Raw genomic sequence first — 24,840 nt, 5'->3', positions numbered from 1 at the left:
TGCAAATTTAACAAACAAACAAACAACATTCCAACACTTTTTGGTATCGTGAAGGAGGACACTTTTTAGGAACGCAGCGTCCAATGTGCTCATCCATCTATCGTTAAAAGCATTTAAATCACCAAGCATGGAACCTGCTTGTTTTCATTTGATCATTTTAATAGTGGTGGCACAGTGGTTAGAATGCAGTACTGCAGGCCAATTCTGCCGACTGCCAGCGGTTTAATTCTCCCCGGCTCAAGGCTGACTCAGCCTTCCATCCTTCCGAGGACAGTAAAATTTGGACCCAGATTGTTGGGGACCAGAGGCTGACTCTGGAAACCACTTAACGAGAGATGGTTGCCCCCAACAATCTGGCTCCTTATTATACCCACCAAGGAAGGCTGAGTCAATCTTGAGCCGGTGACTTAGTATCGAACTCCCCACAGTGGGCAGAGCTAGCCTGCAATACTGCATTCTAACCGCTGCCCCATCAGGGCTCCTGTGCTTGGACCTCAGACTCGTAAGGCGCAAACTGTCCCGGATGATTTCTGACTGTGCCACGTACAAAACTATGGCAAAACCGCTGAGAAAACACAAGGACGGAGCGAGGGGCACCCCTTTCCCAGCTGGGGTGGGCCCCCTTCCAGCTTCAAAAGCGCCATGCCGCTTAGGAATTCTAGGAGGGGCAGGGCCACCCTGCCCAGATCAGCTCTGAAAAGGCTGGCCCAGCCGGGTGGTTTGCTCATCTCTTGCCACGTCTCTCTTTCCTCTTCTCCAAGCCAGTCACAGCCACCACCCACCTAGCCGGGGAAGCCGAACACCTGTTTCCCAGAATGCCACGCTTTGGCTCTCTTTGCAGCCGGGAGGGGGAACAGCCTGTTCTAACTAAAGCCAGGCAGAATTTCCAGTTTCCCTGTTGGCAGGCAGCAACCTACATACACCCTGCCTGGCAGCTTGGCAGGTGCTTCTGTCCTGGCGGCTGAATTTTTCAGCTGGTGTGGCGGGGGAAGGCAAAGGAAAGGAAGATGCTGAAACAGGCTGGAAGACGTTAGAGGCACGTAGAAAATTACGCAGATTTCAAGAGCGCCGTCTCTGACTGTGTTGGCTCCATGTCTAGTGAAAAGAAGGACCAGGGGTGACATGATAGTAGTGTTCCAATATCTGGGAGGCTGCCACAAAGAAGAGGGGGGACAATCTGTTCTCTAAAGCACCTGAGGGAAGAAATAAGAAGCAAGGTATGGAAACTAGACAAGGAGAGAAACAACTTGGAAGTCAAGTGAGAATTAACCAGTGGAACAGCTTGCCACCAGAAGTTGTGGATGCTCCATCACTGGAGGCTTTTAAGAAGAGACTGTACAGCCATTTGTCCTGTTCAAGCAGGGGGTGGACTAGAAGACCTCCAGAACTGTTATCCTGTTATTACTCTGTTAGACCTGGCTGGTAGGGTGGCATTTGGGACTGGCCAGTTGGCATTGAATTCCCACTGTTGGCTGAGATTTTGTTCATTCTTGCTGAATTCAAAGCCTCTCCACTGAGATTGGTTCAATTCTGGATTCTTCTACAGGCATTGGGGCCAGATGTTATGTTAGAGCAAGGGTCCCCAACCCGGGTACTGATCCATGGCCTGTTAGGAACCAGGCCACACAGCTGGAAGCGAGTTGTGCCCCCCCAGTTCATGGAGAAAATGTCTTCCGTGAAACCGCTCCCTGGGGCTTGAAGGTTTGGGGACCACTGTGTTAGAGGAACCCAATATAGGAAGTCCTCCACTTATAACCATTCGCTTAGCAACTGTTTGAAGTTATAATGGCACTGAAAAAACTGACTTATGACTGGTCCTCAAACTACAACCATCCAGCATCCCCACGGCCATGTTATCAAAATTCAGGTGCTTGGCAACCAGCATTTATTTACGATGGCTGCAGAGTCCTGGGGATGGGGAGTGTCCCATGATCACCTAGCCGGCTCCCAACAAGCAAAGTCAATGATGGAAATCAGGTTCGCTTAAGAGCCGTGTGATTCACTTAACAACCATGGCAGAAAAAGATTGTCCAATTAGACACAACCCACTGAACAACCGCCTCACTTAGCAATAGAAATTTGGATTTCAATTGTAAGTCGATGGTTACCTGTGTTGGCATTGTGAGCTTGTTATGTAGTGCTTTATTTGGGTCATTTTCAATTAAACCTTCTGTTTTGTTCACAGGGATTTAATATGTTTTTTTCCCCAGAAGAACTCATTTGTTAATTGCCTGGAGTTATGTACTTAAAATGGGTGCCAGTATAAATATGCACATTTTAAAAAGAATCCATTTAAATGATTTGAGTTGCCTTGGAAAAACACTGATCGGTACTGAAAGAAAAAAGGAAGTCATTAAAGTGAGAGATGCCAACACCCCTTAAAACCAGAAACAGTTGGCCTTATTTGATTATAGACCTCTTCAGATGTGAACATCCTGTATCCTGTGCTAGACACTTAAGTTGTTCTCTCTTTTCCTCCTAAATAAAATATTCCCACCTTTCCAAAACCATGTTTTTAATATGTTTTAATTTTCTTAACTTTAACGACCTTGGGGCCCTGCAACCGTCATAAATATGAGTCAGTTGCCAAGCGTCGGAATTTTGATCACGTGATCACTGGGATACTACAATGGTTATAACTGAAAAAACAGCCGTAAGCCACTTTTTCCAGTGCTGTTGTAACTTTGAACGGTCACTAAATGGACTCAAGGACTACCTGCACAAAGTGCATATAAATTCCTAGGTGTTGTGCAAAATTAAGGAAGGCCTTAAACCAAGTATCAAGCAGTAAGTGCAAAGCACCTGAGGAAAGACAGAAAATGAGGAAAGGAGGAGAGACCTTTGGGGTGAGGACATGGGTGAGGACATCGCAAGAATTTTGGTGAATCAGAGCAATGGTCCTAGTGGAATCCTGTTTCAACCAGTTTCACTGCGACTTTTAGAAAAACTCAGAAAAATAGCCCCCAAGACCTCAATTTGTTCTCAGTTGCTGCTTTTCCTATTTCTGACCTGTCCTAAATATCTAATATACCTGGCATGAAGAACAATGGCTGTCATCCGTGAATGTGCGGGAGCATTTTTGAAGGCTTCTGAGCTAGACTGGGAAATGGAAAAAAACCAGAATGCCATAGCAAATCCCTTTGGCCCCATGGTCAAGAGGCCTAAATGCAGTGCCTTTGAAATGAGACAAGGGCCAAGCTTAACTTCAAGGAAACTTTCTCCTTATCTAAAGCCACTGGCCATTACCACATCTGATGGCTTTGAACTCCCAGCTATCCATAAAAAAATTCCTCTCTTTCTGACCATCCTAAATTGCTGACTGATGAAGTAAGCAAGTTTTGATTTAGTGCTCAGACCAGGCTTGAAAATGGGAGACCATGAGTTCTAGTCCTGCCTTAAGCATGAAAGCCAGCTGGGTGATTTTGGGCCAATCACCTAGAGAATGTGAGTTCTAGTCCCCACTTAGGCCTGGCAGCCACTGGGTGACTTTTGGGCCAATCACCAGGAGGCGGTGAGTTCTAGTCCTACCTTGAAAGCTGGCTGGTTGACTTGGGCCAGTCACTCTTTCTTAACCCATCTCACAGATTTTTGTTGTGGGGAAAATAGGAGGAGGAAGGTGTGTTGGATATGTTCACCGCCTTGAGTTATTTGTAAAAATAATAAAAAGATGGGATACAAATAAATAAAACAAAAACAAACAGCCATGTTCTTCTGGATGACTACGAATTCCAATTCCTCGAGGGCTTGGAATTTATGTTCCAATTTGTCTGTAACCGGTGTAAAATTATATAATTCTAATCTTGGTAATAGATGGGAATAGAGGTTAAATTTGTAACTATGATACTTGAGGTTAATGCCGTGGCTGGAGGTTTTCAAGAACAGATTGGACAACCATTTGTCCAGAATAATATGAGGACTCTTGCCTTGGGCAACAAATTGGTCTAGAAGACCTCTAAGTTCCCTTCTAGCCATGACTCTATGATTGGAAGAGCTACATCCAACATTAGGTGAGGCCATTCCTGTTCTCCTCCTAGATATAGAAATTCCATTTACAAACACAGAAACATACACATCACACACCCTTACCTAGATATACAGTACATTGGTGATCTATTTATTATTTAAAACCTGTATGCTGCACACCCTTACCCCGCCCCATATGTGTGTGTGTGTGAGAGAGAGAGAGAGAGAGAGAGAGAGAGAGAGAGAGCTGTCCATCCGTCCATCTTTCCACCCATGTCTGTCTGTCTGTCATCTGCCTGTATCTGTCTGTCCATCTCTCTGTCTATATCCATCCACCTACCTACTTACCTTAGACTTCTATGCTGCTCATCTGGGGCGACATGCAATGCATCCTGACTGGGGTAAAAACCTAACAGTCACATCCATACAGTACAGCCATGCTTACTTTTAACCTCAGCTGGGTTTTTTTGTGTGTGTCCTGGTGGCTTCATGCGTCATATCAAGCCAATCCATTTGAATGCTTTGTATTCCAGTGGAAAGTGAGAATCGATAAAATAGATCGATCCCGTAACTGTCGTAATTAAGCCTTGCAATTTGTTATCCTAGATTTGAGATTTGTCATGTTGGCTGAGCTCAGCCAACCAGGCGGTGGCTTCTGAAAGTCTCCGTGGTCTGTAATGGAAGCCCCCTCCCCCTCCCCCACTGCCTCCCCCTCCCCATTCTTGTGAAGGATAGGGATGAATGGAAGCTTGGCACTATTGCTTCCAAGGAGCAGCAGCCCTTGACTTATCCCCACTGTTGGGAATGGAATTTCAGTCGCCAAGCGATGTGGTCCTTAAACAAGTTGCCACGTGACCAGACCTGATTTTGACCTTGGGCGTTAAGTGAATCACACAGTGGTTAGGAGAATGCGGCTTCCCCATTTGCGTGGTCGAAGGCAGCGGGGAAGGTTGCAAATCGCAATTGCGCCAAAGCAAGTTGCAATCGTGAGACCATAGGGTGGGTGCACTGATGATAACTTCAAGGATGGGCCATAAGCCATCATAACGTCAAACTCTCATTAAATGGACAGTTGTAAATTGAGGAATGCCTGCAGCTTCATTCTCCCCTTGAAAAGCCCCAAACAGGTACGGATTTGTAGGCAGGAGAAGTGGCTTGGGGAAAGGACCCCAGCAGAGGGCATAGGAAGCTGAATTTTTCCGTGTGCTGGAGCTTTCTTGTCTGCAGTGGTTTGAGACATAAAACTGGACTCGTTCAGTTCTGCAAGGTGCCATTTTGTGGTTCCGTTTTTGGCTCAGCTCGTTGGCCGAACTCAGTCATACATTGCTTACTCCTTAAACGAAATGTGGCTTATTTCCACATGCGAACCGCATTTGATGCACAGAGGAGATCTCAGATTAGATTAGAATTTAATCTAATCTAATCTCACATTAGAATTTGCTGCTTTGTGGGGAGGAGAAATCACAACCGAAGCCGAAGTGGAATAACCCTCGGAGTCTTCCATGGTATCATCTCTGTTGGATCAGGTTAGGAAGTCCAAAGCTGACAGTTAAAGAGAAGATAAGGATTGGTTACTCTCTTTCCTATTGATCTTCCAGAGGAGGAAATTCACCATTTCCTTCCCTTGACATTTTCATGTTGCAAGCCCGTTGGTGGAACGTGGTGCCATTGCTTTCATCCGAGCCCAGCCCTCTCTTCCCAGCTCCCCATACTTGCTTGGGGACTGCCAACTTTCCATCCACCGCCTGCTCCATTCCATTCCTCTGTGGTTTGCAAGCAGGGAAAAGGAATTCTTGGGCTGGGAGGGGTTGTCTGATTCCACCCCTCCCTCGGTGACAAGCAGACCAAACACTTCCGACAGCTCAGCTCGGCTCGGCTAGAAGTGGGAAGGCAGTTTGGCTGCCAGTTAAACCGGCTTACCGGCTTGTGCAACCCAGTTAGCAGGACTGGATCGCAAGGCTGCACTGGAAGTAGGGGATGGGTCAAACAGGCGGGCCAGCAGACTCGGGCACTTCACTTAACCTGAGTGTCGAGAAGAAAGAAAAATCTCAAGAAACAAGCAAAGTTCAAATACAATTAACCTGCAGTACTGCATTCTAACCACTGTGCCACCATTGCTCTTCCTTCTTTCCCACTGGCAATAGCTTATATACCTCTTTATAGTGCTTTTCAGCCCTCTCTCAGCTGGTTTTTTTTAGAGTCAGCCTCTGGTCCCCAACAATCTGGCTCCTCATTTTAATGACCTCGGAAGGAAGGAAGGCTGAGTCAACCTTGAGCCGGTGAGAACTGCTGGCAGTTGGCAGAGTTAGCCTGCAATACTGCATTCTAACCACTGTGCCACCGAGGCAATACGTTTTTTTTCTATTTGGACGGCCCTTCTTGGTGCTTGAGGTAGAAAAAAACCCGAAACTTGGATGTTGGGTTTTACCAACTAGATAGGTTTGTTATAGAAATGGCTAGTTAATACGATTATGTAAAAGTAAAAAGTTGAGGTTTGGTGTTAATGCCTTATTCTACTGCATCAAAGGGAGTCAATGCCTTTTTTTTTCTTTTTCCCCTTTCCTTTCCCTTTTCCCTTCCCAATTTTTCCTATTTACTTTTGTATTTTCTTTGTATGCCATGTTATAAGCTAATAAATAAGTATTTAAAAACAAACAAACAAACATCTGTGGTGGTCTCATTGTAGACAAAACCAGGGGCTTGCTAAACCGTAGAATCCTGGGGTTCTTCTAGTCCACGCCCGCCTGCCCAAGGCAGGAGTCCTTCTTTGCATCCCAGATAAATGGCTGTCCGATTTGTTCTTGAAGACCTCGATAGTCCTCCCCACTACAGGTAGTCCTCGACTTACAACAGTTCATTTAGTGACCCTTCAAAGTTACAACGGCACTGAAAATAGTGACTTAGGACTGTTTTTCACAGTTATGACCGTTCCAGCATCCCTATGCTCACGTGATCAAAATTCAGATGCTTGTGATCTGATTCATATTTATGACGGTCGCTGTGTCCCAAGGTCATGTCATCTCCTTTTGCGACCTTCTGACAAGCCAACTCAATGGAGAAGCCAGGTTCCCTTAACAACCGGGTGACTAACTTTAACAACTGCAATGATTCACTTAACAACTGAGGCAAGAAAGGTCATAAAATGGGGCGAAGCTCACTTAACAAATGTCTCATTTAACAACAGAAATGTTGGGCTGAATTGTGGCCATAAGCTAAGGACTGTCTGTATTTAATAGCAGGAAACGAGTGCAACAGCACAGAGACTGAATGTCTAGGGAGCCTGCCTTTGGAATTAAATCAATCTTGCCTGCAATGTTTGCACAACACACCAACCCCTCCTTGACCCAGTTAAGCTTTTCCCGTGTGGAGGCCCTGGGTCTTCATCAATATGCAAAATGCAGCCTCATGCCTCTTTTGTGAATGAATGGCTGTTGCCCGAGGTTCTCGGCTTGTATTTACTGATTTATAATGTTATGATATGCCACTCTACTTGGAACTGGCACTGGGCAGCTTCCATCTTTGACTTTCAGCAGTACGATTACAGCAATAAGCGTAATGAATTAGCTGCTGGTTGTGTCAGAAGTTGCGTACATAGAACCTTTATAAGAGGATGCTTCATGCAGCTTCTAAAGTATTGTGCCACCCTAAGTTTTTCTGGGGCTGCAAGATTCCCACCCACCGATGCCTCTGAATTCAATCGTATCCAATGCTCAGAAACCACCCAGAGAAGTCACTGCAGTTTTCTTGGCAAGGTTTTTCAGTCGTGCCTTGCCATTGCTTCCTTCCTAGGACCGAGAGAAGGTGACTGGCCCAAGGTCACCCAGTTGACTTCATGCCTTAGGCAGGACGAGAACTCACCATATCTTGATTTCTAGCCTGATCCCTTAAACCACTGCAGCAAACTACTGTGGCTCCCCAGCTAATTAATTTCCTGGATTCACACAGTATACTGAGCCATAAACTGATCAAATGGTTTAGATTTGCCAGGGTGATAATAGCTCAGTTTAGTGTCTTCTGCAAAAGGTAAATGATTAGAATGCAGTATTGCAGGCTAACTCTGTCTGCTGTCAGGAGTTCGATCCTGACCAGCTCAAGGTTGACTCAGCCTTCTGTTCTTCCGAGGTCAGTAAAATGAGGATCCAGATTGTTGTGGGGAGAGGCTGACTCTGTAAACCGCTTAGAGAGGGCTGTAAAGCACTATAAAGCAGTATATAAGTTTAAGTGCTACTGCTATTACCCTTCCTTCCTTCCTTCCTTCCTTCCTTTACAGGCTGATTCTGTAAACTGTTTAGAGAGGGCTGTAAAGCACTATAAAACGATATGTAAGTGTAAGTGCTATTGCTAATGCTGATTAGCCTTGTGTATACATATTATGAGAGTACTGTAGCCTTCGTTTGCTGGAACAGACTGGCATGGCTATATGTCTAAGACAGTTTTCTCAGCCTTATCAACTTTTAAGATATATGGACTTCAACTCCCAGAAATCCCCAGCCAGCCAGTTATTCTGGTGAGGGAATTCTGTCAATTGAAGTCCACCCATCTTAAAGCCCGCTGACTGGGGGAATTCTGGGAGTTGAGGTCCACCCATGTTAAAGTTGGTGATGTTGAGATACACTCCACTTGGAAGAGCCGTTTCCATGAGTATAAACAAGATAAGAGAAATACAGACGACCTTCAGAAGGAATTATAGCCTGTTTTTCCTTCTCCTCCTCAGCCCAAGCCGACCAAGGGCCGAATGAGGATCCACTGCCTGGAGAACGTAGACAAAGCCCTCCAGTTTTTAAAGGAGCAGCGGGTCCACCTTGAAAACATGGGCTCCCACGATATTGTGGATGGCAACCACCGACTCACGCTGGGCCTCATCTGGACAATCATCCTCCGTTTCCAGGTATGTTCCGGGATGTTCCTCATTTGGGCTTTCTCCTCTGAGGGCTGCAGCGCAGCAAGAATAGAAGCCAAAAGATTGAAAGGGAGGTCCTCGCTCTGCTTTCATTTTGAAATCAAGTTTCTAGTTCTCATGACGGAAGGATAATTAAAACGATCAGGGTGCGTTGAGCCTATGGGATAAATGCTTAAGGGGAAGTTGTTTTGAAATACCTGAAGGATTGTCGCACACCCGAGGGAGTGGATTTATTTTCTGTTTTTCCAGAGGGCGGGAACAAAACCGGTGTGTTAAAACTACAAGGAAGATGTTTCCAACTACAAGCAGGAAGTATCAGTTGTCAGCTTATGGGTGATTCGCCACCTAGCAAGTGGTTGGACTGGATAACCTCTGAGACCCCTTCCAACTCAACCAAAGAATCTTTTTAAGCAGTTCTCTATTGAGGGTGGAGATTTACCTTCTTTTATAATAAATTATGCATAATAGCACACAAGCAGCATTGGTGTTGTCAAATTTTTCTGGATTTGCACTTGTTAAGCCAGATTTAGGATGTTTTTCTTCACTTTTACCTGACCTGCCTGACATTTTCCTGGATGGCTGCAGGTTTTCATCATTATTACTTTCTATTTTGAGTTGCCATGAGTGAATAGGCGGCAATATAAATTCCATAAATAAAGAAAAGAAAAAGATACATGCACTCACACTGACTGGGAGTGACTTTGATCACTGAGCTTTTTTATTTAATCTTTTCTCTTAGATCCAAGACATCAGTGTGGAGACAGAGGACAACAAGGAGAAAAAGTCAGCAAAAGATGCCCTCCTCCTTTGGTGCCAGATGAAGACAGCTGGGTAAGAGGGTAAACAGGACGATGCGTGTAGGGGATTCCCCCCTTCCTGGTTAACACTTGATTAGGACTCTCCTATTGTGCATTTCAACGCCATCAAGAATTAACGTTGTAGGAAGCCAGCAGTGTGCAGCAGCTGCCCAAAAAGCCAATGCAGTCCTAGGGTGCATTAACAGGGGGACAGAATAAAGATCACGTGAAGTGTTAATACCACTCTGTAAAGCCTTAGTAAGACCACACCTGGAATACTGCATCCAGGTTTGGTCGCCACGATATAAAAAAGATGTTGAAACTCTGGAAAGAGTGCAGAGAAGAGCAACCAGGATGATTAGAAGAGTGGAGGCTAAAACATTGGAAGAATGGTTGTTGGAATTGGGTATGTCTAATCTAGTGACAAGAAGGACTGGATGTGATATGAAAGCACAGTTCCAATATTTGAGGGGCTGCCACAGAGAAGAAGGGGGTTAATTTATTTTCCAAAGCGCCAGAAGGCAGGACAAGAAACAATGGATGGAAACTAATCAAGGAGAGAAGCAACCTGGAATTAAGAGGCGAGAACAATTAATCAGTGGATCTGCTTGCCACCAGAAGTTGTAGGTGCTCCATCACTGGAAGTTTTTAAGAAGAGATTGGACAGAAACTTCCCCCACCCGAAGTACGACTGCTATAAGGACTTATGAATCTGTAAAATATAACTTAAGGTGGGAGCATGGTGACTCATGAGGTTAGAACGCCGGTCTCATGATTGGCAGGCTCACGTTCGAGACCTGGTTGCTGTTGTGGGACAGTGTGAGCTCCCATCACTCACTCCAGCTCCTGCCGATCCAGCCGTTCGAAAGCCGGTGACCATGAGTAGGTAGATGAGAACAGTGAAAACAGTGGAAAATCACTGGCAAATCCTTTAACCACAGAAGAACTTTGTTTCAGTAACTTAAATTTAGGTTTTCTGGTTTACGTTTGTTGTGATGTGCCTGAAATCTTAGGAATTACTAGAAATCTGCAGTTATAATGCAGGTGATCCCTATGGATACGTGTGTGTGTGTGTGTGTGTGTTGCATATATGTCTGTCTGTCTCCCTAGCTGTTTATCTACATAAATATATGTTTTTAAATATAAATAGATAAGTAAATGTTTCACTCTTTATCAGACCTTGCTAGTTTTTCAGTCAACACAGTGAAGTCTTTGGGTGATTTCACAAGACCTTGACTTTTTTTTAAAACAATGACTTTTTATATACTTTTTAAAAACAAAATGTCATGCCCCTAGTGGAGACTGACTCTGAGGAAGAGGAGGAACAACCAACAGGGAGTGGAAGCGTGGCTCCGGAGGTTGTGGAGGCGGCTGGGGAAGGGCAGAGGCCGGCTGAGCAGTCAGAGGAGGACCCAGGCCCGTCCCCTCTCCATCCTAGGGCACGCAGGGAGGAGAGGATCAGGGGGAAACAGTGGTCTACTTGGGAGGAGGGGGCCATGATCCTTTTCATGGGTTGCAGGCGTGAGATCTGCATAAGAGTTTGGGCCTGCGTGCTAATGAACGCTGGAGACAAATTAGTGTTTTATTCCTGGATGAGTGTTTTTCCTGGATGAGGTTTATTTTGGTTGGCGTTCTTCCAACGGACTGTACCTGGTTATCTTCCTGAAGTTTGTAATTATTTATCCTGGTTTGTCATGGAACTTTCTTCAGTGCGGTTTGCTTCGTTATCTGCTCTTTGAATTTGAACTGTTTGGAATGTTATTTTGAAAATAGTTTAATCTTCAACTGTGAACAATTAAACGGTGAAGCCAAGTTGAAGGCATTAAAGGACCTTTATTTACGTTTTGGTTTTTGTTATATTTTTGATACACCGGGGGGTCATCACACAAAAAATATTTATTTGTATTTAATTCTGAACTCTCAGGATGTGAGAGTCACATTTGCTATGATGATGCCTGGCTTATGTGATGCTCCCCAGAATTTTTGATGAACAAAGTGGCCCCTGGAAGGAAAAGATTAGGGAACCCTGTCTTTGTGGAGAGATTAATGTTTATGGTAGAAATAAAGCAAAATGAATACAGAGGGTCCTCTCTTCTGCTTTTTACAGGTACCCAAATGTGAATGTCCATAACTTTACCACAAGCTGGAGAGATGGTCTGGCTTTCAATGCAATTGTACACAAACACAGGTCAGTTGGCTGAGTCAGAACTAGAACTCACTGTTTGCTGGTGATTGGCGTAAAGTCATCCAGCTGGCTTTCATGCCTAAGGTGCATGAACCACTAGACCAAACTTTTTTCGATTTCTCACCCAGAAAATCATTCCTTCCCTATATTTCCCTATATTTGCATATATGTGTTTTCATCTCGGTGTCCTCAACAGGCCAGATCTGATAGACATTGATACCTTGAAGAAATGTAACGCACACTACAATCTCCAGAATGCCTTCAACGTGGCTGAAAAGGAGCTCGGCCTTACCAAACTCTTGGATCCTGAAGGTGCGTCCAGCTAGTTTCCTTTTCCCTGGGTCTTTTGTTTGGGTTGGGTCTGTGCTATCTCTGGGGGATGGTTGAATTCTATTTTAATTTTGCAAGTTTTTTCCCCCATGCAGATAAGCACAAATTCTATCACGGTCTTGTGAGAAACTTTAGCAACTAGGAGGCAGGTCTTTAAAGCTGCTTCTGCCTTCTGCCCCACAAAGAACATGGTGCTTGAGTAGAAACTGAAAGAATGAAGTATTAATCTCTATTTCTTCCCACCAGACGTGAATGTAGACCAACCTGATGAGAAGTCCATCATCACATACGTGGCCACCTACTACCACTATTTCTCTAAGATGAAGGCCTTGGCTGTGGAAGGGAAGCGGATTGGAAAGGTACCACCGGGAGAGCTGAGCCACCGAATATGTGTGTGCCATATCGAGGGCTGGGGAGTCAGGAAATCCAGGGCAAACGAGAGCTGTAAGAGAGACATCAGTTTGTGGGTTTGCGGTGGGTTAAGTTGTTGGTGGGTTAAGCCGCCAATTGTGGATCTTAAAAGCCTAGGTATATAAGTAGTCTTCAACTTATGACCAAAACTGAGCCCAAAATGTATGTTGCTAAGTGAGAAATTTGTTAGGTGAATTTTGCCACATTCTCTGACTTTTGCTATGTTTGTTAAGTAACTCACTGCGGTTGTTCAGTTAGTGACATGGTTGTTAAGTAAATCTTGACTTTGCTTGTCAGAAGGTCACAAAAGGGGATCACATGACCCCAGGATATTGCAACGGTCATAAATGTGAGTCAATCGCCAAGCATCTGAATTCTGATCATGTGACCATGAGGATGCTGCAATGCTCGTAAGTGTGAAAAATGGCCACAGGTCACTTTTTTCAGTGCCGTTATAACTTTGGTCACTAAGCGAACTGATGTAGGTCGAGGAGTCTCTGTATACAAGTAGTCCTTGACTTGCAACCTTTCACTTAGCAACCCAAGTTACAGTGCTACTGAAAAAAGTGACTTCCTCACACTTACAACCTTTGCAGCATCCCCATGGTTGCGTGATCAGGAGTCAAGCGCTTCGCAATCTGCATGGATTTATGAAGATTGCAGCATGCCAGGGTCATGAGATCACCACTTGCGACCTTCCCAATGAGCAAAGTCAATGGGGGAAGCTTAATGGCTGCGTGATTCACTTAATGACTGCAGTGGGTCACTTAACAACCATGGCAAAAATGATCTCATAGATCAGTTGTGATTCTCTTTTATCAAACCCCTTGCTTAGCCATGGGCATTCTAGTCCCACTTGTATCTATATTGGGATATATACTGTATATCTCTTTTTAGTACTGTATACTGTACTGTAATTTTCTATACAGGTAGTCCTCGACTTACAATAGTTCATTTAGTGACTGTTCAAAGTTACAACAGCACTGAAAAAAGTGACTTACGGCTGTTTTCACACTTACAACTGTTGCAGCATCCCCGTGGTCACCTGATCAAAATTCAGAAGCTTGGCAACTAACTCATATTTATGACGGTTGCAGTATCCTAAGGTCACATGATCCCCCTTTTGCGACCTTCTGACAATTTCATTCAATGGGAAAGCCAGATTCACTTAACAACCGTGTCCCTAACTGAACAATTGCAGTGATTCATCCAACAACTGCGGCAAGAAAGGTTGTAAAACGGGGCGAAATTCCATAGGGTCTCACGCCAGGAGATGGAGGGTCCTTGCAGTAAGCAGCAGCCTCGCTTAACGACAGAAATTTGGGGCTCAGTTGTGGTCGTAAGTCGAAGGCCATCTTCTAAAGAAAGTTTTCTCCAAGTCTTCTCAAAGCAGCTGGATAACTCGGGTTTTTTTGGTGGGGGGGTAGGTACTGGACTATGCCATTGAAGCTGACAAGCTCATAGAAAAGTACGAGACTCTGGCCTCAGATCTTCTGCAGTGGATTGAACAGACCATCTTGACCCTGAATGACCGGAAGCTGGCTAACTGCCTGAGTGGAGTACAGAACCAGCTGCAGGCCTTTAATACCTATCGCACGGTGGAGAAGCCAGCCAAGTAAGTTTCAACAGGTTTGTTGGATGTGCTCTTGCTCCTATGGGGGCTGTCCAGAAATACGGTGATTTTCCTAATATCCGTAGGTCTCACACCGGGAGATGGAGGGGCCCTGTGGTAAGCGGCTGCCTGCATTTAAAAATGGGCACGTTTGTGCCTCTGTTGCTTTTTAGTTAACAACTATTCCGGGTTCTCTCCACTCCCCCACCCTGCTTATTTCGCCCTTAGATTCACAGAAAAGGGGAATCTTGAAGTTTTGCTCTTCACCATCCAGAGTAAAATGAGAGCCAACAATCAGAAAGTTTACACACCTCGGGAAGGGAGGCTGATTTCCGACATCAACAAGGTGAGAGGATCCACTTGCAAAGGAGTGTATGCTCTCAACTGCCTTTAGAGAATGGGAGGACTATATTTCTCACTCAGCCAATCGGATTCTGCCTGGGTTTGCACTTTGTGCTATCAAGCATGATGTGGCTTGTTTGGTTACGTTAGTGAAGCCAGACCTGGAAGATCGTAGAACATCCTTTACAACGTAATAAAAATTGCGAGCCTCTCTCAGCTATCCATCCTGCCTTTTATTGCCTCTTCATGGACAGAAAAAAGGCCAGTCTTTAGAAAACAAATCACAATATATTCCTGATGTATTCCTTTGCGTATTTTCTGCTGCCTTGATTTTCATTTGAAAGAGAATAGGAATCCGTTAAGCAGATAAAGAAAGCAAATATTACTAATAGGGGTATGTTCCAAGAATCCAGTGGAAGCTATCAGCTAATCATGATTAATGATTAATAAACTAATCCACTCATTTTGAAATCTGGGTTATAGTTAAGGCCAAGGCATCTGTCATTTTAACTTGGTTTTGAAAAACAAGAGTTCTCTAAGCACATCAAATGGTCCTCACCCCTGAGATGCTATTATGATACGCACATGAAATCCTGGAGCTTTGAAAGCTTCCCTTCTCTTCACCCATTCAGGTTTCCAATAAATGCATCATTTTCTTTCTTTCCATCCAACTCTCTGCAGGGTTGGGAGCGCCTGGAAAAGGCAGAGCACGAAAGGGAGCTGGCTCTGCGCAATGAATTGATTCGACAAGAGAAACTGGAACAGTTGACGGCTCGCTTTGACCGCAAAGCAGCCATGAGAGAAACCTGGCTGAGCGAAAACCAGCGCCTCGTCTCCCAGGTCAGTCCAGAGTGGAAAGATCGACTTGGCTCTCTTGCAGGTGGAAACCTCACCTGGATATTCCCTGAGATTTCACGGATTCTGAATTCTGCTCTGAATTAAGATGGGTTGATTCCACACGGAAAGACTTCACCTGTCCTTGGTGCCAGCTTTTAACCAGAATGAGACAGCTGGGAGCATCTTCATGTCAAGATTTCTGGTGCTGGGATGGAGATTGGAGTGACTCCTCCCCTTGTTTTATACACGGATGCTTGGAAGTTGAAAAGTGGAAATTCTGACAAGATATCGGTGGTTCCTTTAAATAAAAAAATGTGGATGTTTTGGAAAAGCTTCAGAAACTGGTCTCAGATGTCACCAATGCTCTGGTGCCCACAGATGTTTAGCTGCTAACTTCCTGGTCTTACTCTGAAGTGAGAGGGCATTGTGTATCTTAAATGCTTCTGTGTATAAAACGAAAAAGGCTGCCATCATGTTCTTTACCCCAGCAGTAAAATCCCTTGGTTGAGCCTTGGAATTCTTTGACATTTGGCAGTTAGAAAGACAAAGCAGTTCCACAAAACACAATAGCATTATTTGTAGGCGTGGGATGTCACTTGAATGTTCCTTTTCCTTCATAGAAGCCCATCAAGCGCTTTACACTTCCCAATTCTCATTCATCCCTCACATAACATCCTGATTATTGATCTCCTTGTTCTCCTGCATCTGAATATTGATTGAGTTGGGTGTGGGACAGACAGAGAGCCAGTGCTTAAGATGCTGACTTAGAAACCAGGAGATTGTGAGTTCTAGTCCTGCCACAGCACATAAACCAGCTGGGTGACTTTGGGCCAATCACCAGGAGATGGTGAGTTCTAGTTCTGCCTTAGGCATGAAAGCTGGTTGGATGATTCTGGGCCAGTCATTCCCTCTCAGCCCAACCCACCTCACAGGGTTGTTCTTGTGGGGAAAATAGGAGGAGAAAGCTATTAGCTATATTTGCCGCTGTGAGTTATTTATAAAAACAATAAAGGCAGGATATAAATAAATACTTTCCTATGATACGCTGTGTGTCTACTCTTTCCCCCCCCCACAAACTGCAGGATAACTTTGGCTCAGATATTTCAGCCGTGGAAGCTGCCGTGCGCAAACACGAAGCCATCGAGACAGACATTGTGGCCTACAACGAGCGGGTGACGGCTGTGAATGCCGTGGCCGATGAGTTGGAGGCAGAGGGCTACCATGACATCAAGCGGGTGCTGGCACGCAAGAATAACGTGGTACGACTCTGGGACTACCTCCGCGAATTGGTGGCTGCACGTCGCGAACGTCTCCTGCTCCATTTTGAGCTGCAGAAGATACTTCAGGACTTGACCTACCTCATGGACTGGTTGGAAGAAATGAAGGTAAGCAGGCCGGAAGGTCAATGGATGACAAATGGGAGGATGGAGAAGAAGAAAGTCTAGGAACGGTCCTCGAGGAACATTTTAACTCGGGTTACAAAAATCCACTAAAAGAAACAGGTATCTGTTTCCTCCAATTTAATCCAATTCAGGGGTTTACTGATACAGATAGTCCTGACGACCACAATTGAGCCCAAAATTTCTGTTGTTAAGCAAGACTGCTGTTAAGTGAGTTTTATGACTTTTCTTGCCACAGTTGCTAAGCGAATCGCTACAGTCGTTAAATTAGTAACACCGTTGTGAAGTGAATCTGGCTTTCCCATTGACTTTGCTTGTCAGAAGGTTGCATGTGACTCCATGATGCTGCAACCATCATAAGTACGAGCCAGTTGCCTAGTGGCCGAGTTTTGATCATGTGACGATGGGATACAGCAACGGTTGTGTAAAAAATGGTGAAAAAAAATCCCTTTTTCTCCAGTCCTGTTGTAACTCTGAACAGCCACTAAATGAACTGTTGTAAATTGAGGACCACTTGTGTACAAGAGAGACAAGTGTTTTGCCTAACCATTGAAAATATGTACCTAGATGCAGAATATATATCAAAGAGTTGTTCCCTCACCCATTGAAGTGTTTTATTTGTAGGGTCGCCTCCAATCTCAGGACTTTGGGAAACATTTGCATGGTGTGGATGACCTGCTTCAAATCCATGCTCTGGTGGAAGCCGACATTGCTGTCCAGGCTGAACGGGTAAAAGCCATCAGTGCTGCCGCTCAACGTTTTGCCACTCCTGGAGAAGGTGCTGACCCTTAATCATACAATATTAAAATTAAGAGAATACAGAACCACAAAGCTTGGGTTGCCAACAAAGACATTAGGACAGGTATCCAACCTTGGCAAACTTTTCAGTCAGCCATGCTGGGAGTTGACGTCCACAAATCTTAAAAGTCGTCAAGGTTGGACACTCCTATATTAAAAATTCATCTCTCAATATTTCTTGCTCCCCAAGACTGTTATCCACAGGAATGAATTTTAAGTCAAACTAGATTATCTGGTTTGAGAAGGCTGGCTCTCATTCCCTTTAGCTCTGAACTCTAAGATCCTAAGTTTTCGCAGAAAACTTTTATCAATACACTGCTCAGAGTCACTTAGATAAGCTGAGCAGAATCAAAATTGGACAGGCAGATGGATGGAAAGAGAAAGGGAACGAAGGAAAGAGAAAGTAAGGAAGGAAGAAAGAAAGAAAGAAAAAGAAAGAAAGAGAAAGAAAGAAAGAAAGAAAGAAAGAAAAGAGAGAGAGAGAGAGAGAGAAGGAAGGGAAAGGGAAAAGAAAGGAAATACTGGTGATCCCTGGCTTAATTATTTGTTTGGCGAGTGTCCAAAGTTAGAACAGCACTTTAAAAAAGTGAATTATGACCAGTCCTCATGCTTACCACCAATGCTGCATCCCTATAATCACTGATCAAACTTTAGGCACTTGGCAACTGGCATGTATTTACGATGGTTGCAGCATCCCAGGGTTATGCGATTGCCATTTGTGACTTTCCCAGCCAACTTTTGACAAGTAAAGTCAATGGGGAAAGCTGGATTCCAGTCAGCCATGGCTGCAATGATTTGCTTAACCACGGTGAAAAAAGGGCGTAACTCACTTAGCTAGCAACATAAATTCTGACCCCAAATTCCGATATCTGTAAGTAACATTAGTTAATGAGGTAACCCATTTGAGGCTCTGCAAATTAAAACAAGTTTAGCATGTTGTGCGAATACAGTGACAGGCCAGGAGTCCCCAACCTCGGGCCATGGCCCATTAATGAGCCATGGCCTATTCAAAACTGGGCCATATGAGCAACAGGCCAGTGTGCGTGCATATGTGTGCGCAGCTCAACTTGAGTAAGTCAAATCATGCCCTCTTCCTCCCACCGCCAAGCCTCAAAGTTTGAGGGCTGCTGATTTAAGATTTTTTGCTGAGCCCTCAAAGAATGTCGGGTGAACCAAGCCCTAAGATCAATTTTCTGTCTCTGCAGGATACAAACCCTGCGAACCCCAACTTGTGGAAGAGCGAGTGGCAACGCTGAACCGGTGCTATCAGGAACTGGTGGCCTTGGCTGCCCAACGCCGTGCCAAGCTGGAGGAGTCACGCCGCCTCTGGAAGTTCTTCTGGGACATGGGGGAGGAGGAGGCTTGGATCCGCGAACAGAGCCAGATTCTCTCCTCCGATGACTTTGGCAAGGACTTGACGAGCGTGCTGCGCCTTACCAGCAAGCACAACGCTTTCCGTGATGAAATGACGGGCCGGGCTGGGCCACTGCAGCAGAGCATTGCTGAGGGTCGCCAGCTGGTATCCGAGGGCCACTTTGGAGCTACTGAGGTGGCTGAGCGGATCCAGGAAATTGAAGAGCAGTGGGAACAGCTGGAGGCTCTGTCAAGCAAGCGAGAACGGCGTCTTCTCCAAGACTCCAACCTTTACCAGTTCCAGGCTGATGCCAACGACATGGAGGCCTGGTTGCTTGACACTCTCCGCTTGGTCTCCAGCTCGGACATGGGCCACGATGAATACTCGACCCAGAGCCTGGTCAAGAAGCACAAGGACGTGGAGGAAGAGATTCACAACCACCGGCCGGCCCTGGATGCCCTCCACGAGCAGGCCCGCAGCTTGCCCGCCAACTTTGCCCATTCCCCCGAAGTGGACGGGCGCTTGCCTGCCTTGGAGCAGCGCTATGAAGAACTGGTGGAACTGGCCAAGCATCGCAAACAGGCCCTGCAGGATGCCCTTAATCTTTACAAGATGTTCAGCGAAGCCGACGCATGCAGCCTTTGGATCAGCGAGAGGGAGTACTGGATCGAAACGATGGACGTGCCAGAGAGACTGGAAGACCTGGAAGTGGTGCAGCAAAGGTATGTGTGCCCAGGGGTGGGATTCTACCAGTTCACACCTATTCGCTAGAACCGGTTGTTAACATTCTAAGCAGTTCGGAGAACCGCTTATTAGAAGAAATTACTGGGCTCATCCTGTAAGGAAAGCAGGAAGGAAACATTCTGGTGTTGCTTACATAAACTGCCTGTGTGTTATTACAGTCTTGGCAGGACTGGACTTCCTATCTCAGGAACTTCTCTGGAGTCTTTTCCCCCCTCCTTTGCTGGTACTTTGCTTGTGTGGAGTGACCATTCAAAGTTACGATGACACTGAAAAAAGTGACTTATGACCATTTTTCACACTTACCACTATTGCAGCATCCCCACAGTCATGAGGAGATGCGTGCCTCAATGTGAGTGATATTGAGTTGGCCACACCCAGCCAGTCACATGACCGCCAAGCCACGGTCACCCAGTCACATGACCACCGAGCCACGCCCACCACTTAAGCCACGCCCACATAACCGGTTGTTAAAAATTTGAATCCCACCCCTGCGTGTGCCCCCTTTTCCCAAGGTGCCCCTGGCCCTTCTTTTGCTAGCCAAGGACTACGGTTAACATGGTATGGGGAGAAGTGGGCTACAAGGAAGGACCAGAGGGGCAAGGGTGAAGTTTTGGAGGAAATTTGGAGCGTGGGGGAGGACTTGGTTTTGTTTTTATTGACTTACTTATCCCACCTTTATTACTTTTATGCATAACTCAAGGTGGCGAACATATCTAAAACACCTTTCTCCTCCTATTTTCCCCACAACAACAGTCCTGTGAGGTGGCTTCGGCTGAGAATTAATGACTGACCCACCCAACTGGCTTTCAGCAGGACTAGAAATCACCGTCTCCTAGTGATTGGCCCAAAGTCACCCAGTTGGTCCTCAGGGTCCCCTCAGTAGTGCAAATGGGCGTGGAGCCTTCTTGGCTGGAGGATGATGACACAGGGTAGAAAAAATCCCTGCAGCCAAGAAGGTTCCCTACATCCATTTGCACTAATCAGGTGGCTCTGAGGATAGAGACATCCTCTAAAAGGATGCAAATGACCAGCCGTCTACTGGGAGTATAAATCCTCCCCTTCCCCACCATCCAAGTCAGAGCTGAAGAAGCTTCTTGGATGAGAAGCGAAATGTCTTCAAAACAAAAACCAGAAAGCCCAGTTGCCTCTGGGAAAAAAAAGAAACCCACGACCTGGATGACTGAGAATCTCCCTAGACACCAGTGGATAGACTGCCACCTTGCTTGACACTGGGCTTCCGAATAACACAGGCCCACCTAAAAAAAAAGAGAAAAGAATCAATAAACCAGAAATTAAAAATAAAACGGGAACAAGATCCTAATTGTATTTGGGAGTCCAGGGACCAAACGTCCTTACATGTTGTTCGGTGTGCCAGGGATTGGTGCCAACCCTTTAGGGAAGTATTAATTTGCAGATTTTATATTCTGCTCCATCCTAGCCCCATAGCGAGAAAAGCAGGCGCCTTTGCTGCTGGCTATTTCCACTGTCTTATTTCTCACCGCCATTTTAAAATATGAAAAGCCCAAACGATGTTCGTTGTCAGGCAGCTGCACAGGCGATCCTTGCCTTATGACCACATTTGGGAGCAGAATTGCCATTGCCAAACAAAGCAGCTGTTAAATGAGCCGCGCTTGATTTTACAGCCTTTTTGGCCACAATGGTTAAGCTTATCTCTGCCATTATTAAGGGAATCACGTGGCCGTTAAGTGAATCTAGCTTTCGCCATTGACTTTGCTTGTCCAAAACTGGCTGGGAAAGTCACAAATGGCAATCACATGACCCCAGGACTTTGCCATAAACACACATAAATACACGCTGGTTGCCAAGCGCCCAAATTTTGATCATGTGGGGATGCTGCGGTGTGTAATGACCCAGTGTGGGATACAAAATAAACACAGTCACAAAAAACAGGTGAAGCCCCTTTTATTCCTTCACTTTGCTTCCAAGCTCCAAATATCCTTGACTGGAGACAAAAAACTCCCACATGAGCAGTTACAAGAAGGAGGAAATGCCGGTTTAAACTAAAAATGCCTATAAATTATAAAGAGTAAAAAAACAACACAAACCAGGCAAGATAAGGGCTTGCAGACGTCCACAGATATCAGAACACACGCTGGGAAGGATGCCAAACTCAGAGAGGAACCATAAACTAGAGATATTTCCATGCTTTGTTTCCAGTGCTTGCCCGTACGCATGTCCGTCCTCTTATCCAGTTGTCACAGCTGCAGCCCATGAAGAGGATCGTGGCCCGCTCCTCCCCAGTAGACCATGTCTCTCCCTTATCCTCTCCTCCCTGCGTGCCCTAGGATGGAGAGGGGACGGGCCTGGGTCCTCCTCTGTCTGCCCAGCCAGCCTCTGCCCTTCCCCAGCCTCCTCCACAACCTCCGGAGCCACACTTCCACTCCCTGTTGGCTGTTCCTCCTCTCCCTCAGAGTCAGTTTCCACCCATGACACGGTGGTTCTAACTGCAAGCACCGGTCATAAGTCACTTTTTACAGTGCTGTTGTAATTTTGAGCAGCAATGAGTGGTTGTAATTAGAGGACTAAATGCCTGTGGAGATTCTCAGCTATCCAGGTCATGGTTGTCCCAAAGGTGCTTTTTCAAAAGGCAACTGGACTTTGTTTTTCATTGAAGATGCTTTGCTTCTCATCCAAGAAGCTTCTTCACTTCTGACTTCAAGGAAAAATAAAGTCCTTTTGGGGAAAAACAAAAACAAAAAAACCACCTTTGGGACAATTTGGGGACCCCTTGGGAGAAGTCTAAAGCAACAGACCAAATTTTATCCCTGCTGTGAGATAGAGCTGGGAGGCTGCAGACTTTCCTTCTCACGCTTTTCCTTCTCCTTTGATTCTCGGTGACTCAGGTTTGAGACCCTGGAGCCAGAAATGAATAACCTGGCCTCTCGCATTGCGGCAGTCAACGAGATTGCAAGCCAACTTTTGGGCGCCGATCACAGAAACAAGGAAAGCATTCAAGCCACCCAGGAACAGCTCAATATTCGGTAAGTGCCCAGAGGTGCAAGAGAAGGGATGGAAACCAGATAGAGAGGGGAGCTGTCAGCTTGTGCAGTGGAATGGGAAACATCAACGACTGCAAACTTCAAAGGAAGCCAAGAGCTTCTAACACTTTGCCCCGCCTGCCTTAAAGCTTGTCGAGGGTTTTAATTAAAAGAGATGAAGGGGAAGCATCAGGCATGTTGGAAAGCAAAGCAGCAGCTTTCAGCTGTTTTCTAGAAAAGCCAATTTGCTGCCTGTGGATCCCCGAGGCATTCCCAGAAAATAAAAATGGAGAGTGCAGGCCGAAACTACCTGTTCTTCTACCCAGAAAAAAATAAAGTAAAAATAAGATACGACAGTAAAAGTCAAGATCAAGACTGGGACCTTGGTGCTCTCTGAGCTTGGTGGTTTCCTCACAGACATTTCATGACCCAACTAGGTAACATCATCAATGCTAGAAGGGAGAGGGTTTGTTTTCTATACCAGTGGCTCCCAACATTTTTTAAAACCAGTGATACCGTAGTGGCACAGTGGTTAGAATCCTGCACCAATACCAATACTGCAGGCTACTTAAGCTGATTGCCAGATGCTGGGCAGTCCGATCCTCCCTGGCTCAAGATTGCCTCAGCCTTCCATCCTTCTGAAGTCAGTAAAACAAGGATCCAGATTGTTGGGGGGCAATTTGCTGACTGTAAATTGCTTAGGGAGCGCAGTAAAACACTATTAAGCAGTGTGTAAGTCTAAGTGCTCTTGCTATTGCTTGCACAGATAGGTTCCTAACAATCCATGGCCCGGGAATTAGGGACCCCTGCTCTACACCGTTCAGAGGAGACAATTAGAAATACATTTGGAATTTTAAGACCGTACTACTAAAGGAGAATATTTGTGGCTCAGGATTTAACTGTGGGGTCCTTGGTGCTCTCTGAGCTCGGTTGTTTTCTTGTAGACCTTTCATTACCCAATGAGTAACATCATCAGTGCTAGAAGAGAGTGGAGTTTGCTCTCTGTTTACATACTAGAGGCAGTGTTGGTGGGAATGTTCCCAGTGATTTTCCTCTTCTATCAGGGCACCCTGAGGGCTAAAAGGTGTGACGGGGGAATCTTTACTTATTTGCCAGACAGCCAATATTTTCCCACCTGGGCATCCATCATGGATGCCAATTTATTCTTAAAGGCCCAAACTAGCCTCAAAAGTTGGGGAACCCTTAGCTCAGGGGTCTCCAACCTTGGCAAGTTTTAAGACTTGTGGACTTCAACTCCCACGACTCCTCAGCCAGCCATGCGGCATCTCCTTTAGACTCCTCTCCTTCCCGGTTTCCAGGTGGCAGCAGTTCCAGTCCTTGGCCAGCCAAAAGAAGGAGGCCTTGACCTCAGCCCTCAGTATCCAGAACTACTTCTTGGAGTGCAACGAAACCAAGGCTTGGATGCGGGAGAAAACCAAGGTGATCGAATCAACGCAAGGCCTGGGCAACGACCTAGCAGGGGTGATGGCTCTGCAGCGCAAGCTGGCTGGAATGGAGCGGGATCTGGAGGCCATCCAGGGCAAAGTCAGGGACTTGCACGAGGAGGCAGACCGGTTGTCAGCCCAGCACCCGGAACAAGCCGCTGCCATCTCCAGCCGGCTCGCTGAAATTGATGGGACTTGGGACGAGCTGCGGGGAACCATGCGGCGTCGCGAGGAGTCCCTGGGAGAAGCCAGCAAGCTCCAGGGCTTCCTGCGTGACCTGGATGACTTCCAGGCATGGCTCTTGCGCACCCAGACCGCCATTGCCTCGGAGGACGTCCCGGCCACCCTGCCAGAGGCAGAGCGGCTGCTGAGCCAACACGAGACCATCCGCAACGAGGTGGAGCATTACAAGGGCGACTACCAGCGATTGCGGACCATGGGGGAAGAAGTGACGCAAGGCCACACCGACGCCCAGCACATGTTCCTTCAGCAGCGCCTTCAGGCCCTCGACACGGGCTGGAACGAACTCGGGCAGATGTGGGAGAACCGGCACCAGCTGCTCTCACGGGCTTACGGCTTCCAGATCTTCCTGAGGGACACTAAGCAGGTGGAAGGGGTGCTCAGCAACCAGGTAAAGCCGAGAGAGGTTTGGAGGGTGGTGGGGATTGCAGTCAGAGGCTGAACTTTTGTCTAGCTACTTCACAGGACCGATTGTTTGCTTGT

The 24,840-nt window shown here is 46.1% G+C and overlaps 1 protein-coding gene across 2 annotated transcripts in view; it reads left to right on the top strand.

Moving 5' to 3' along the window:
* Positions 1 to 24,840, top strand: part of SPTBN2 (spectrin beta, non-erythrocytic 2) — a 72,852-nt gene that overhangs the window by 22,714 nt on the left and 25,298 nt on the right. For both annotated transcript variants that reach the window (XM_087913609.1, XM_026716428.2), the window contains 13 exons: positions 8,678 to 8,851; positions 9,603 to 9,694; positions 11,768 to 11,848; positions 12,042 to 12,157; positions 12,422 to 12,534; positions 14,014 to 14,201; positions 14,427 to 14,544; positions 15,222 to 15,380; positions 16,460 to 16,762; positions 17,402 to 17,555; positions 18,781 to 19,651; positions 22,538 to 22,675; positions 23,992 to 24,748. In XM_087913609.1, coding sequence (XP_087769735.1) covers positions 8,678 to 8,851; positions 9,603 to 9,694; positions 11,768 to 11,848; positions 12,042 to 12,157; positions 12,422 to 12,534; positions 14,014 to 14,201; positions 14,427 to 14,544; positions 15,222 to 15,380; positions 16,460 to 16,762; positions 17,402 to 17,555; positions 18,781 to 19,651; positions 22,538 to 22,675; positions 23,992 to 24,748 — 3,264 coding nt within the window. The remainder of the gene's footprint in view (positions 1 to 8,677; positions 8,852 to 9,602; positions 9,695 to 11,767; positions 11,849 to 12,041; positions 12,158 to 12,421; positions 12,535 to 14,013; positions 14,202 to 14,426; positions 14,545 to 15,221; positions 15,381 to 16,459; positions 16,763 to 17,401; positions 17,556 to 18,780; positions 19,652 to 22,537; positions 22,676 to 23,991; positions 24,749 to 24,840) is intronic.

Source organism: Pseudonaja textilis, chromosome 16 (assembly GCF_049901715.1).
Source record: "Pseudonaja textilis isolate UNSWEBS1 chromosome 16, rPseTex1.2, whole genome shotgun sequence".
In the NCBI taxonomy this organism is placed as follows: domain Eukaryota; kingdom Metazoa; phylum Chordata; class Lepidosauria; order Squamata; family Elapidae; genus Pseudonaja; species Pseudonaja textilis.
Note: the sequence above shows the minus strand (reverse complement) of the source record. Positions and strands in the feature narration are given on the sequence as shown.